The 15,407-nt window shown below is 42.3% G+C and overlaps 1 protein-coding gene across 1 annotated transcript in view; it reads left to right on the top strand.

Moving 5' to 3' along the window:
- The first annotated feature begins 1,086 nt into the window (after positions 1–1,086).
- Positions 1,087–15,407, top strand: part of enpp2l (ectonucleotide pyrophosphatase/phosphodiesterase 2-like) — a 33,710-nt gene continuing 19,389 nt past the window's right edge. The window contains exons 1-20 of the mRNA XM_084918824.1: positions 1,087–1,247; positions 3,110–3,215; positions 3,850–3,999; positions 6,559–6,684; positions 6,770–6,830; positions 7,264–7,361; positions 7,559–7,638; positions 7,837–7,956; positions 8,274–8,329; positions 9,350–9,415; positions 10,344–10,416; positions 10,519–10,627; positions 11,657–11,782; positions 11,871–11,902; positions 12,009–12,136; positions 12,426–12,504; positions 13,198–13,285; positions 13,623–13,789; positions 13,921–13,978; positions 14,272–14,411. Coding sequence (XP_084774950.1) covers positions 1,230–1,247; positions 3,110–3,215; positions 3,850–3,999; positions 6,559–6,684; positions 6,770–6,830; positions 7,264–7,361; positions 7,559–7,638; positions 7,837–7,956; positions 8,274–8,329; positions 9,350–9,415; positions 10,344–10,416; positions 10,519–10,627; positions 11,657–11,782; positions 11,871–11,902; positions 12,009–12,136; positions 12,426–12,504; positions 13,198–13,285; positions 13,623–13,789; positions 13,921–13,978; positions 14,272–14,411 — 1,881 coding nt within the window. The 5' untranslated portion in view covers positions 1,087–1,229. The remainder of the gene's footprint in view (positions 1,248–3,109; positions 3,216–3,849; positions 4,000–6,558; positions 6,685–6,769; positions 6,831–7,263; positions 7,362–7,558; positions 7,639–7,836; positions 7,957–8,273; positions 8,330–9,349; positions 9,416–10,343; positions 10,417–10,518; positions 10,628–11,656; positions 11,783–11,870; positions 11,903–12,008; positions 12,137–12,425; positions 12,505–13,197; positions 13,286–13,622; positions 13,790–13,920; positions 13,979–14,271; positions 14,412–15,407) is intronic.

Raw genomic sequence — 15,407 nt, 5'->3', positions numbered from 1 at the left:
GGCAAACAGGTTTACTTTAAAAGCCCTCACTGCCCACCTCTTTACATAGATGACTGTGGAAAGCCCATCCTTATGCACTGCAGTACTTTCCTGTTGAAAGGCATGGGCATTGGCTCACTAGTCCCTCTGTTTTGGAACATTTGCAGACAGAACATAAAGTGTATTCATGCAGGGAGTATCCTCACTGTAGTCACTGAGTGACGTGGCAGAGCTCGGTCTAAACAGTTCTGTTTTACTGCTTTAGCCAAAATTCATTTTAAGATTGGTGAAATAACCAATGTTTAGCTCAACCTACTGTTTGTGTTAAAAGGAAATATGAACTTTTAAAGTTTGACAGAGCTTCAAAAACCCCGTCCTGTGGATTTTCCACAGTTTACTGGTATTTTCAGATGATTTTCGATATTACACTGCCACGAATAAAGACTGAAAATGGGGTGAAACTGGAACTGCTTTCTGTTTTTCTGAAACATCAGCTCACAGTCACTGTGCATTGCTCAGATTTCACCACCAGTCATTAGGCAATGCTAAGCATTTGATAAGACAGCATACAGTTCGTTGCAGTCAGTTTGGGACTTTGACTCAGTGCAACATTTCTCAGGAAAATTCAAAACTGCTTTGTTATGCAATATGTGTCCACGCACACTTTTCTTATTTGTTTTGAAAAAATCCCAGCAGCTACTACAGAGACCTTTAAATCTCAGCTGTCAGTGCTTATTAGAACAAAGTTTGATCAACCTCACGTAAATCACGGTCAATTATTCTGTCCGGCAGAGTAATGAAACCACCATATTCCTTTAGACAGTAAACGGTTCAGGATCAAAGATTATACAATTTTCTTTTCCCCGTGAGTGCCCCCCCCTCCACCCACACACACACACACACACCCCCACCCACCCACACACACACACCCCCACCCCTCCTCCCCCTCCCTCCCTCTCTCTGTGATCGCCCCTCCGGAGCGTCACCCCGACCTGACGCTCTCTTGTACCACAGCGCAGCTGTTACCATTACTTCATCTCTTATTGGATCAAGACCGAGAGAGGCAGAGAGAGAGCGAGAGCGAGAGAGGGAGCGAGCAAAGGCAAACAAGTGGAGAGAGAGAGAGAGAGTTGGAAGCCTGCGCTGTGCTTCATCGATCTGCAGAGGTGCACCGAGGACCTTCTGTCGGACAGTGGTCACATCTTTCAGTTTTTTAAGTGAATGCCAGAAGTAGAGTGACTCTTTGGAAAATGCTTCTGGGAAATTTGGTACGGTAAGACTGTGACAGTTTTGTTGGTTTGATTTCAGCGTTGTGTAGTTTTAGCTTCATTTAAAGTGTTTCCCAGCTCCGCCCCGCCTGCCCTCTAAACACAGATTGCAGGGCTGCAGAACTGATGTATCGACCTGAGAGCGAGACAGTCGCTCCGTGCCTGATATCAGCGCAAACGCGCAAACCTGGAAGCTTTACCTTAAGAAAGAAGGCATTACATAAGTCTGCGAAGTATCAATTATGCAGCAGCGACGACTGCTGCTGTTATTTTTGGTCTGACTCACGCCGGGACAGATGATGATGATGATGGATAGCCTGGAACAGCTCATTGTCAACAATGCCGCAGATTTGTTTACCTGTGGGAGGTAAAGGTAAGCAAAAAGCTTTAGGTTAACGGTTCCACCGTGGATCACTCCCGTCTCCGTCCTTCAGGACGTGGGTTTGATCACCATCGTCACTTTTATTATCATTCATTTTAGAATGAATTGAAATTAGCAACCGCAATATATTAAAAATGAATTATACCTGAATTAGTCATCAGTCACTGGATCGTCATAGTTTAAAGAACACACCAGTCCACACTGAGTTGACGTCAAAATACCCGGATAACATACTGATTTTGGCAACCTTGAGCACTCTGAGGGCCAGACACGATCCACAAGTCATGGCGCTGTATTGACATAGATTATGACAGCTGTAGTGTGGAGGAGAAGTCACAGTACATCTAACATCTGGCCAATACATGCTGAGTTGACAGAAAATATCCAGTTACCAGACACATCTGGACCTAACTGGGCTACTTTGGGACTTTATAACTCAGTTATGGCACTGACAAGTGCTGTGTGTGCCTGATATGGCACAGAAATGTTACCACCGCTGACACATGACACGTATGAGGTTGACCTGCAGAGTTGGGGTGACCAGAGTCACCCTGCGTCCAAACTGTCTGTCAAGGCCAAATGTGATCTGTGAGAGAACCGCCGATGTGAGTCACATTTTAGATCAAACATTTGTTTCTAAACTCGGTGTTCAGGTCATGGTCCAACTTATGGTTTAACTTATGTTACTTCATGTAAGATTTCTACTAATTTGAGTGTTTTTATTGTCTAAATATCATAATTGAAGAAGGAAACTCTGAATATGTAAATCTGTGTGAATCTTTTTTATTATTATTTGGGTAAAAGTGGAGACCATCAGGCTTGTGAGGAGAGTCAACATCTGCAACTGTATGTGGGTGTAAAAGTGCACCTGGTGCACATGGCACAGCAACTTGCACAACTGTTTAGGCTTCATCATTAACAGATCTTTGAGCAACAAAGTTGCCATCTAGTTGATTCTTCAGGGAAAGTCTTACTTATTTAAGCAAGAAAATGTCCAACTGCATGATTGTGTAATTCAGGGGTAGGGAACTCCAGGCCTCGAGGGCCGGTGTCCTGCAGGTTTTAGATGTGTCCTTGATCAAACGCAGCTGATTCAAATGGCTAAATTACCTCCTCAACATGTCTTGAAGTTTTCCAGAGGGCTGGTAATGAACTAATCATTTGATTCAGGTGTGTTGACACAGGGTGAGATCTAAAACCTGCAGGACACCGGCACTCGAGGCCTGGCGTTGCCTACCCCTGGTGTAATTAAACCTATTAAAAACATTGGAGCTGCATAAAACAAAGCTCCCGTTACCATTCTGAGCTGCTTTCACCTTAAATCTGGGTTTTAAATTGTACTTTGGAAAACATCAGTACTTGTAAAGATTTGCTGAGCAGGATACTAAAGCTGTACCAGCTCTAGAGATGCTCCAAGCCTGACCTTTGACCTTAAGGAGTGGAAATGTGTTAAAAAGTAATGCTCTCTGGTTTTCTGCAGGTAGTGGTTGTGTTCTGTCTGTGGGGCATTGATGTCAGCAGAGCTTATGTGTTTCAAGCCAGCCGACCTTCAGAGGGAGGAGACAACCCGCCATCTCATACTAAAAGTGAGAACACACTCGATGTCTTAGCAACGCTTATTCTGGGCTGTTGAGTTCAGAAAGAAAAGTCTTATAACTGAGCTGAAGACTGATGTGATTAAATATGGTGGAAACCTTTATTTCTGCATTCTGACCAAAATGACATTGATGTTTAAAATGTGTATTGCCAAGTTACATCAAAGCTAGAAAAAACACCGAGCTAGTAGCTACAGGCACACTGTGTTGGTGTTTTGTTTCTTACTGAATTATCTCAGTCTAATCTTAGCAGCATATATGTGAATATATATCTGTATGTACATATTTCCTCCTTAATGGCTGGGCCAATGTGAACAAAACAAAGCAGGAACGAGTTGCATTTATTTAACTTTAACTTCACATCAACAGGAGTGTTTTAATCATGAGTTTTGACATCGAAAATCTACATGACAAAAAATGTTATAGGAAAATTACTTGAATTTACCTTGAATGACTGTTATGGAGGCAAACCGAGCTAGAACTTGTGTACTATGACTTCTCGATTTTGCTTAAAGACATAAAAACACATTTTATATCAGAGCTGTGCACCATTATACTTGGTAAACGTTGTATGTGGGCATGTTTGCAGCATGTGTGTCTCACCATGCCCTTCCCCTCCCTGTAGTCATTTCAGAGTGGGTCAGCTCAGCGGGCTCCTGTAAGGGGAGGTGCTTTGAGCTGGAGGTGGCCAGCCCTCCAGGATGCAGATGTGACAATCTCTGCAAAACCTACTACAGCTGCTGCTCTGACTTTGATGAGCACTGCCTGAAAACAGGTCAGTCTTCTACACACTTGCTCACGTCTCTCGTCTTTTCTTCACTTCCTGTTTTCTTACCCAGTCTGTGGCTCTTGGTCAAGAACTAACTGCATCGAGCTGACAATGTAAACCCTTAAAAGCAGTTTAGAGATGTGTAACAGCCAATGAACAGCTACAGAGCTGTCTAATATTAAAAGTATAGATATTTACCTATGCTTCATATAGTGTCTAACATCTAATGAACTGCCTACAAAGCTCGGGATGAGGACTTTCTCTTGTAATACAGGGAAATTTAACAAAAGCCAAAATGTTCATTTTCATCTGATGCTAATTTAAATCTTGGTTGCATCACATATAACTGTATGTTCATCTTGAAAACATGAAGTAAACAACTGTGGAACATTTAAAAAAATCTTCAAATGAATTCAGCAACCATGAGCTTCTTTTTAAAATGTATAATAAAAAGTCAGCGTTGCCTGGGTATGGATAATCTGTAACACATTTCAGGACCCTCTGTTATGCAACAGAGATCTGAGATCTGAAAACGTTGGTTGGGAGAAGACAGTTAAACGGTGGAACAGGGCTCATTGGGGACTCGGAGGCAGCCGAACTCGGCAGAATTTAGCTAAAGTTGAACAAGCTGTCGAGGCTGCTGGAGGCGAATGTGCAGCCTGAGCTCGTCTAATATGTGACTTGGAAGATGGTCATGGACCCACAGAGACACTGCATTACTTTCAAGGCTCAGTAACACAATGGTTTAATCAACAAGCTCTGTAGAGTTTGTACCACATGGGTAACAATCAGTGAATGGAGTAAACGTGCTGTCCAGGAGTCTGATTGCTGGATGGGTTTCTACAGAACGAGGAGACTCTGTGGACTTTGTGACAAAAATCCTTTGAGATGCCAAATCAAACACAGAGCACTATGTGCTGTGACTAAGGGAACAGCTGAAAGTCATTTTTTTAATGGATGTGGGTTCACACCTACTAACCAGGCTGTGTGAAGGTTCAGCATCGTTTAGTGTCTCAGGAAACTTTACAAATACCAGAGTTTTGTGAAAACTTTGTAAGACTACAACTTTGTACATGATAACACATTCCTTCAGAAGTTTTGTAAACGCCTGAATGAAAGGGAAAAAACACAAGAGTCTGAAACGGAGCCAGTAAGAGTAACGTTATGATAAATAAATAAATAAATAAAATTGTATTTATATAGCACCTTTCAAGATAAAATCACAAAGTGCTTTACAGAGGCAGAAAACAGACATTAAAATCTAAAACAAAACAAAATCAACCAAAAGCGAGTTTAAACAGAAACGTTTTTAACTGCTTTTTAAAAGACATGACTGAGTCCACAGATGTCAAACTCAAAGGGAGCGAGTTCCAGAGTCTGGGAGCCACTGATACAAACGCTCTGTCACCTTTGGTTTTTAACCTTGTATGCGGGACAACCAGCAACCCCTGGTCACAAGACCTCAGGGACCTGCTGGGGTGATAGGAAAGAAGAAGATCACTTAAGTAAGTTGGAGCTACACCGTGCAGGGCCCTATAAGTCATGATTATGATCTTAAATTGGACCCTGAACTTGACAGGGAGCCAATGCAGCTGAATCAGCAGGGGAGTGGCATGGGAGTATTTGTGATGCTTTGTCAGAAGCCTGGCAGCAGCATTCTGAACACCCTGCAGTCGTTCCCGGGAGGCATTACTTAAGCAAGTAAACAAGGAATTACAATAGTCTAAGCGAGATGAAACAAAAGCATGAATAATCATTTCCAATTCGGAACGTGACACAATGGGACTCAGCTTAGCGATATTTCTTAAATGGTAAAAACAAGAGCGAACCAAAGATTTAACGTGTGTGTCCAGCGTCAGAGCTGGGTCAAGTGTAACACCAAGGTTCCTAATGGATGATTTAATATAGGAAGCAAGAGGGCCTAGATTTTTAACCACGAGGGGAACAAATTTCTCATGTAATCAGATTGAATTTGTCATGATGCAGCACGCTGATGTGTTGTGTTTCCTGCTTTCATCTGAATTAATAGGGTAGGAAGCAGCTTGGTGCTGCTAATCAAATGCATGTATGTATATCTTATCACGATGTCACCATCTTCCCAGGAGTGGATGTCAGACCTCTGCTCAGGCTAACTGCAAAGCCCCCAAAACGGAACAAGAGCTGGAGCTCAGAGGCCTCAAATTATTCATTTCATTCACATGTTAAATGTTAAAGTTCATGATATTGTGCCAGGATAGGACTCTAATCTTTAAGGAGGAGCATGGCAGCACAGATTAGGTTTGCAAAGTTCTATCTGAATATACAGAAGAAGAAAAAGATCATTAAGAGATCTGTGCACAAACAAATAACCATCGACCTCAGTCAACTGGAGCAGTGTTGCAAAGACGAGTGGACCAGTGGACCAGTGGACTAGACTTACTTAGGTTACTGCTGCTGAAGTTGCTTCTACAAGCTGCTGAATCATTGCATGTGCTTAGATTTTCAAAGAACTGCAGAGAATCCTGTGAAAATGTTATTTTTCCCACACAGAAATAATCAATGAACTGACTTCCTGTTTGTGCTCAGAGGGAGGCTTTGAATGCAAACTGGAACGGTGTGGGGAGGAGAGGAACGAAGACCATGCCTGCCACTGCTCAGAGGACTGTCTGGAAAAAGGAGACTGCTGCTCAAATTACAAGTCCATGTGCAAAGGTACATATTATTATCATTTTTAACCAAGTGACATGGAGATTAAATTTGCTTTCAAGCATGTGATGTACTGTGGTTTCCTCACAAGGTGAGACTTCATGGCTGCAAGAAGAATGCGAGGACATCAAGAGTCCTGAATGCCCTGCAGGGTAAGATCGATGACCAACCATCCATCCATCCGCTTATCCTTTTTCAGGGTCGTGGGGGCGCTGGAGCCTATCCCAGCTGTCTCAGGGTGAGAGGCAGGGTACACCCTGGACAGGTCGCCCGTCTAACACACAGAGACCGACATCCATTTGCACTCACCTTAACTCCCGCGTTCACACCTATGGGCAATTTAGAGTTGCCAATTATCCCCACTAAGTGTATGGCTCTGGATTGTGGGAGGAAGCCGGAGTACCCGGGGAGAAGCCACACAAACACGGGGAGAAGATGCAAACTCCGTGGAGTCTGATGACTAACCACGTCTCCAAAAAAAGCATAATGGCTCCACGCCTTCTGCAGAAACCTGAAACACCATTTTGGAGGATAACTGCAGTTTGTTACCAGATCAATCAACTTTGTCATTCTTGTGCTTCTCAGCTTCATCCGTCCTCCTCTCATCATGCTCTCGCTTGATGGGTTCAGAGCCTCCTACCTGAAGAAGGACCAGTCTGTCATCCCAAACCTTCATAAACTTAGTATGTCTTCTTTTTAACTTCATCTGTATTTAAGTGATTTTTACAGAGCCAACAGTTTCTGTATGTCCTTTATTTACTTTTTGATGAGTCAAAATATAGCCTGGTTGCTTGTATCATCCTGTAAAATGCAGCTTTCACAACTCTTTACTTTTTAAAATACAAAACTTAACAAAAAGTTACCTTTTGTTTCCCCTCAGGAGGATGTGGTACGTCTACACCGTACATGCGACCAGTCTACCCATCAAAAACATTTCCAAATTTGTACACCTTAGCCACGGTAAGTGAGCCAGCATATTTAATGGATGGTTCATGTTAGAAGTTACAGTAAAGCTAGTCTGTTAATGAGTACTCTGCCTGAAGAATGAGCAAACACAAATGTTTGCCAGTGTGTTCAAAATGCCCTTACACTGTGCTCGTGCTGCTACTCAAGTGTTGGACTCATTTTTCAAACAGTAAATGTGCCATCTGTCTGCAGGGCCTGTACCCAGAGTCCCACGGGATTGTGGGGAACACCATGTATGACCCAGAATTTAATGCCATGTTCACACTGCGTTCCAGAGAGAAACTGAACCACCGCTGGTGGGGCGGACAGCCTGTGAGTCCAGTCTAGAGTCCAGTGCAGGAGCTGACCAAAAAGCAGGCGTAACTCTTAAAGCATAAAATGCAAATTTAAAAAAGCGTGCTTCTTTAAATATTGGTGTTTGTACGTGTGCTGGAGCATACATTTGTAAGTACACAGAGTGACACAAAATCCTGAGAATATTTAACACATTTGTGACCATTTTGTCAACATTTTCTCTCCATAGATTTGAAGAGCTTACGTAATGTGTTAAGGTCACTTATAACAGCGTTTAAGAGGACCGTTGGATTTCTGGATTTCTGGATTTCATCTCCTTTTGTTTCTTTTTTCAGATCTGGATCACCGCTGAGAAACAAGGAGTGAAACCAGGCACGTTCTTCTGGCCTTGGTACTTAAGTTAGTACTGGAATGTTTTTCAGTAGCTTTAGATATCAGACTTTACTGAGGAGTCACTTTTCCTGCACTACTTATACATTCTTGATATATTTTGTGTTGATTTTCTTTAAATGTCCGATGGGCTCAGTCAGAGCCCTGGATCTCTCTTAATAAAATGCCCCCTCAGGGATAAGTGGGGCTGGAGCCTATGACTCGTTTCATGGGGCAAACAGCTGGGTACACCCTGGATACCAGTCTGTGGCTGGGGAAGTGGCTTAGGTGTGGATGTTGCCGAGGATACTGCCAATTTAGGGAAACAGTACAGAAAGGAGACATGATGTGGATGCTGCTGAAGCTGTTGTTCATTGTGGTGAAATCTTTCTACTTGCCAAATAACACAATAATGCACTAAGATAAATAAACCTCAGTCTTTCAGGAGAAATAATGAGGGAGGTTCAGGGAAAAAACAACAAAAATACACTTTAGTAGCTGAAAAACTCTTGAAGATTGAGTCTGAAGCAGTGAGGAGAAGATAAATGATAATGGGATACTGGGCAGAGTCAAAGATTTTAATTTTAAAAAGCAAGTATTAAAATGTGTGACATCATCGAGCAACAGTGCTTCTCTGATGCTTCGTGTAATTAACTACAAACTGTTATTAAGTCTGAGCAACACAGACGTAAAAGAGGAGCTTTTGATTTTGATTAGACCCGATGACCGAGCCCAGCTCGACTGACAGGCACGAAGCAGACAGGTTCATGTCAGCGAGTATTTGCATGTCCATGACTCAATGATCACGAGGGCTACACATGAAGATGTGCACTAGTCACATCCTGAGACAGACAGACAATGGGACAATACTCCTACACAGTCAGTCACAACAAAGGCCATTGAAGAGTCCGAACAAAACAGCGTGTTCATCTGCTGATTTACATTCAAACCATCAGCCTCAGCTATTTGGTGACAGAATAAAAATTGATCGTCACGCAGGTTTTGTCATTAACATTTTAATCATCATGATTTTTGTTTTCAGGGTGATTCCTCCTGAAAGGAGGATTTTGACCATCTTGCACTGGCTGCACTTGCCTGATGATGTCAGGTGTGTCCATATCTTTTTTACTTACTAAACAACCCGAGCTGCCGGGCAAAAACTGCAGCACTCGTGTAAAGTTTCTCTCATGTCAAAGTTTGTGTGTTGATTTGATGATTATCTGGTCGATGGTCAAGCAGGATCAGAATCAGGAGCAGAGGATTGTCAAAATGTGTGAAATTACAACTGGAAATAATATTAAAAGAAGGATACATGTAGCTGTTTATGCTTCAGTGGGGAACAACTATGAGAGGGTTGAATTACACAAATAAAATATACATATAAAATCTTCTCTTAAACTGTAACAATAAATTAGCATGTAGCTTTCACACACAAAATAATGTGTAAAATTACTCAAGAATGACAGTGACAGTGATACTGTGGGTGTGTCTGTTTAAGAGACTGCAGAGTCTGGGGTCAGTGATCGGATCAGAAGCTGATAAGTGTCAAGTGGCTTTTATTGTCATTTCAACCATGCACAGTGTTACAGTACAGAGTGAAATGAGACAACGTTCCTCAGAGACCCTGGTGCTACATATGACATATAACAGAGTAATGTGCAAACACTGCAGTAAAACAAGACAAGACAGTGAAACACCAGACAGAACAGGACGATACAGAAACAAGACAGTGCAGTGGAAATGTGCAAAATACTGTTGCATTGTGCAAAAAGTAGGTTGGTGTCTGAAGGTATGCGCACGCACGTGTGTGTGCGATGCTGCAGATAAGTGCTGGGTAGTGACGTGCATGGAGTGTTTGTACAGCTCGGTGTGTCAGCAGGTGAAGTAGGTGTTTGTGTTTCTTCTCTGGTTGTGCGTTCAGGTGAGATGCTTGAACTCACACTGAAACAACAAAGTTTTTTTCTACCTTGTTTAGTCGTCACTGTTCCATGAAAAGTGTCTCGCAGCACAACGTTTCCTTTGTCATGTCTTTTCAGGCCGTATGTTTATGCTATCCACTCAGAGCAGCCCGATACCTACGGACATCGAATGGGTCCCCTCAGCAGTGAGGTGAGCTAGGCCTGAAGATGGTCTAAGAGTTCTTCACTGGAGGTGCGATTAATAATATGCAATAATCAATCATTTTGGTTTCAATTGAAATACTGTCCACAGCTGGACAACCCTCTGAGGGAAATTGACAACATCATTGGTCAGCTAATGAATGGACTGAAGCAGATGAACCTGCACCGCTGTATCAATCTCATCATTGTAGGAGATCACGGTATGAGCTCCACAGAAACCTGCTGAATTCAGAGGATTTTGTCTAATTAACCTTTTTATTACAGTTCTTGTAAATACAGCAATGATTAGACAGTCCTCTATGTGTTGTACTTGGAGGGAGGAGCTCCTTTACAGAGTAAGAGACCTTCTTTAGAACCTTTACTCCTTCACTGGGAGGAAGGAAAAGTGCTCAGGAAGCCCCCCCAGCAGCCGGATCCTGTAGCCTCATTACTAAATAATGTTTCAGGGTCACCTGATCCAGGTATCTGAACTGGTTCCAGTGGAGAGAGCCCTGATAGCTAAAGGTTCTTCTACTTCTAGGTTGCAGCCTGAGATGGAAGTACTCTATTGGAATAATACAATTTTACGAGACCGTTAAAATCTTATGGTGCTTTATCGTCCCAGAGAGACTTTTAAATTCAGTCTTGAATATTACAGGGAGCCAGTGTTTTTGGAGAAATATGATCTCTTTATTTCTCTACGGAAGAAAGGATTGGTCAAAAATGACTCGACATTTCTACACATTAGTTTAATTCAATTCACTTTTATTTCTGTAGCACCAAATCACAAGAGCAAACAGCTCACGCTGCTTTTTAGTATGAATAGAGACAATATGACAGAGAAAACACCAAATATCAGATGGCCCCCTATGAACAAGCACTTGGCGACAGCGGGAAGGAAAAACTCCCTTTTAACAGGAAGAAACCTCCAGCAGAACCAGGCTCAGGGAGGGGCGGGGCCATCTGCCGTGACCGGTTGAGGGTGAGGGGAGAAAAACAGGATTAAAGAAACACTAGATCTGACCTCTTCTAGTTCTGGAGGCCACAGAGATGCCATCAAGAGCTGCATCAGGTTTGATAGTCTCTATTAAAACTGTTGAAAGTCACATGGTTCTTTTAAAAGACACACAGGTTCCTTCACTTGGCGTTTACTCTCAGTGTCAGCACCACAAGCATGAAACGTTTGGTCACATAACTTGTGTACGTCTGAGGTGTGTCGAGAAGTTACAGATGTCACTGCTGTGTCTCAGGGATGGAGGAGGCCCACTGCGACAGGACAGAGTTTCTCAGCAGCTACCCACTCAACATAGACGAGATCATGCTGATCCCTGGCTCGCTGGGCAGAATACGACCCCGTGAGCCAAAATCGACCACGTGTAAGTGCGCACATTTAAATAGCACACTGTGACACGTGCTTTTTTAGATGCAAAACCTGCTTTATATTTCTCAAATTTCCATTTCCAGATGACCCAAAAGTTGTGGTTGCAAACCTCACTGTAAGTAACAAATGTATAAGATCACAGTACAGCCTAAAGCAAACTGAGACGCCCAGCGGTTTGCTGTGTTTGCAGGGGTCGTTCACCTTTGTATTTACTGTTTCAGTGCAAAATGCCAGCTCAGCACTTCAAGCCATACCTGAAACGGGATTTACCCAAGAGGCTTCACTACGCCAACAACAGACGGATTGAGGATGTCCATCTGCTGATGGAGAGGAAGTGGCACATTGCCAGGTAGCCTGTGATTCTAATCTGTCATAAACGGTGTTTTAACTACCAATAAATCGAGATCTTATCAAGCCTGAGGAAAAAATAAGACGATTACAAAGGAAACTGGCAGCCTCAGTGACCTCTACTCCCATTTTATGTTTAAATTATGTCTGGTTAAATTTGAAGACTTTAAGTTAAGTTCAGTGATATTTAGAAAGTGAGGTGAAGAAAGGATTTTTGAATTCTGTCACAGTGAGCTACAAAAATCACAGAATGACTCAGTGCCTGCATACTCCATGTTTGTTGTTTTCAGGAAAATGCCAGCAAAACCGAGGACTCAGTGTGGTTTCTCTGGTGATCACGGCTTTGACAACAAGATAACCAGCATGAGGGTACTCGTGTGTCGTATCTGCTGTTTGCTCCTTCTGTGTTTCTATGTTAAAGGCATCGTGCGTCAAGCTTGGATACTTTGTTTGAATACTTGGCATTATGAGTACCGCCATCTTGGGCTTTCTGAGCCAAAGGTTACCATGTAGCATTTTTTAAATCACACAGCAAGCCATAGTATCTTAATATGTTAAACACCAGCAGCTCTACGAGCAGCTCAGCTCAGTGGCTGAACCAGGTGAGTTAAAGTCTGACATGTAGCAGTTATAGTCAAACAGAATTTAAATAGTTGAAGACAGATGTGATTGTTAAAGAACGTAAAAAAGACTTTGTACCGTTTTAAAACCATCTGTTATAAAGTGGGCAGTTTATCACAGAAGGCCATGATTGACTGACCCTTGATGATGACATCAAGTGGTGGCTGAAGGAACTGCAGCTTTGGAATCTAAGGTTCATTCGGCTTCATTTTCAGCCCCAGAGGTTTCTTTCTTCTTGTTCCACACAGAATATTGTTTCGAGAAAAGTAGAATTTGAGAGAAGGACAAGAAACATGGCTGACTATTACCTTATAATTCATTATGAGGAGCACATCTCTCTGATCTGATGTCCACACGATAGTTTTTCTTAAAGTTTGTTTGAAAACTCCACGAGTTGATTTCACTGTTTGATTTTTTTTACATGTTCCTTCTTTTTTGCAGACAATCTTTATTGGCCATGGGCCAAGCTTTAAATTTCAGAAGATGGTGCCGGAGTTTGAGAATATAGAGTTATACAATGTCATGTGTGGTAAGAATTATTATTTTTTATCTTGTTTTGAATGCCAGAAAATATGGCCTAGATCAGGGGTGTCCAACTCCAGTCCTCGAGAGCTAAGGTCCCGCAGAGCCATCCCTACTCCAACACAGCTGAATCAAATGGTTGGATACCTCTTCAGCCATCAAGTTTGGCAAAGGCCTGATAACAAGCCACTCATTTGATTCAGGTGTGTCAGAACAAGGATGTGTCTAAAAGCTGCAGGAAGGAAGCTCTAAAGGACTGGAGTTGGACACTCCTGGCCTAGATAATAATACCGATGTTATCATTACTATTATAATAGTGTGTCCTCTGATTGTTCGTGCTGTAGACTTGTTGGGATTGAAGCCAGTTCCAAACAACGGGACACACGGCAGTCTGAACGACATGCTGAAAGATCCGCCTTTCCAACCCAGCATGCCAGAGGAAGTCACGCCACCGTCGCCGCCGTCCGACACCGAAATCAGCCACGACCTGGGCTGCAGCTGTGACAATGAGGTCTGTGGGAGGCAGCAATGCCGCAGAAATCATTTCTAACATCAGGTGGAATTCAGCTGATTTCACTGTGTTTGTCACTTTCTTCTGTAACAAACAAAGATGAGGAAAAAAACACATTTGATCATTTTCAGAACAAAGTGGAGATCAATGGACTGTTCACTCGTGCATCAGATGGGGTCTACAGTTATAGTAAGTGTTGTCATACACACACACACACACACACACACACACACACACACACACACACACACACACACACACACTGGAACAGCTGCATTCAGCTAGCAGCTGAGGAAATAGGATTATTTGACAGTAAATCTAGATTTTCTTAAAAAAGCAATGCCTCCTGTTTCTGCTTTCATTTTTATTTTTTGCCGTTTTATTGATCAGTAGGAACTGCAGAGGACACCAACAGAATCACCTTTAATCATGAAGTATAATCAAATAATTTGGCATCGAGGTACAACATGTTGTTTTTGCAGACAGCACCCAGCTGCCGTTTGGTCGACCAGCGGTGATGTTTGACACTCAGTACAGTCTTCTTCATCATGTGGAGTTCATCAGTGGATACAACAAAGAGCTAGCCATGCCCCTGTGGACATCATACACACTGCCACCACAGGTACACACATGTAAAGTTCTCACTCCGTCTTATATCAGTCAGCTTGGTTCTACAAGCCATTGATTGTCCCTTGAAGTCACCTAAAACTTTTAGTTTTTTCTCTAGTTTGATCTCTGGTTGTTGTGTTCCTGCTGGTCCAAATTATAAAAACGTCAGAGGATAAATTCACAGATACACTTCCATGATATGAAGATAAAAGTTTGAGTTTTTTTTCTGTTATATTTCAGGAGTCCTTATGTTCATATTGATTGCCAGTTGTTTGCTTAAGATTAGCTGCTGTTCAAATCAAGAAACTTAACCTGAAGAGTCTGCAGGTCATCACCGCCCTGTTCCTGTGGAAAGTCTTATTCTTATATTTATACTCTTGTCTGTGAAAAGCACTTTAACTCACCTTTTGCAAACTTTTTCATTTAGGAGTATCCAGAATTGGCAGGATTATAAATGAGTACATCAGAGGCAAAGCTCAGGTCGAGTAGTTTGGAGATGGCACTAGTGAGACGAGTTTGGACATGTTCAGAGGAGGGAGAGTGGATATGTTGGAGGAATGAGGAAGACCTTGGACGACGTCCATGGTTGTGGTCAAGGAAGATATGCAGAGGTGCCTGCGAGACACAAGAGGGCGCTTGGGATAGAAGAAGAGGAAGAAGCCTTCCTGTGCAATGTTTCGAAGCTGCTATATCAGCATGTTTGAATGCACTTCAGGGACATGCCGGTGTTACTAACCCTGGTGCGATCACAGTGCTTTATGATGATTAGTCAAAGTCAGATGTATTTATACAGCACACTTAAAACAGCAACTTTTGAGCAAAGTGCTGAACATTTAAAATTAAAAAAAATTAAGAGATAAAAAGAAAATTTATGAAAAAAGCATAAAATGAGAAGATTTGAATAAGAAATAAGACAAATAAAAGTAGTTCATTCATTCCTCATTCTCATTTAAAAGCCAAGGAATAAAAGTGGGTTTTCAGATGGGTTTTGAAAGTTTAGAAGCAGTTA

The sequence above is a fragment of the Perissodus microlepis genome, chromosome 22 (genome assembly GCF_051167445.1).
Source record: "Perissodus microlepis isolate ML-2025 ecotype Zambia chromosome 22, ASM5116744v1, whole genome shotgun sequence".
Taxonomy (NCBI): Eukaryota; Metazoa; Chordata; class Actinopteri; order Cichliformes; family Cichlidae; genus Perissodus; species Perissodus microlepis.
This window is presented reverse-complemented; position numbering and strand designations above follow the sequence as displayed.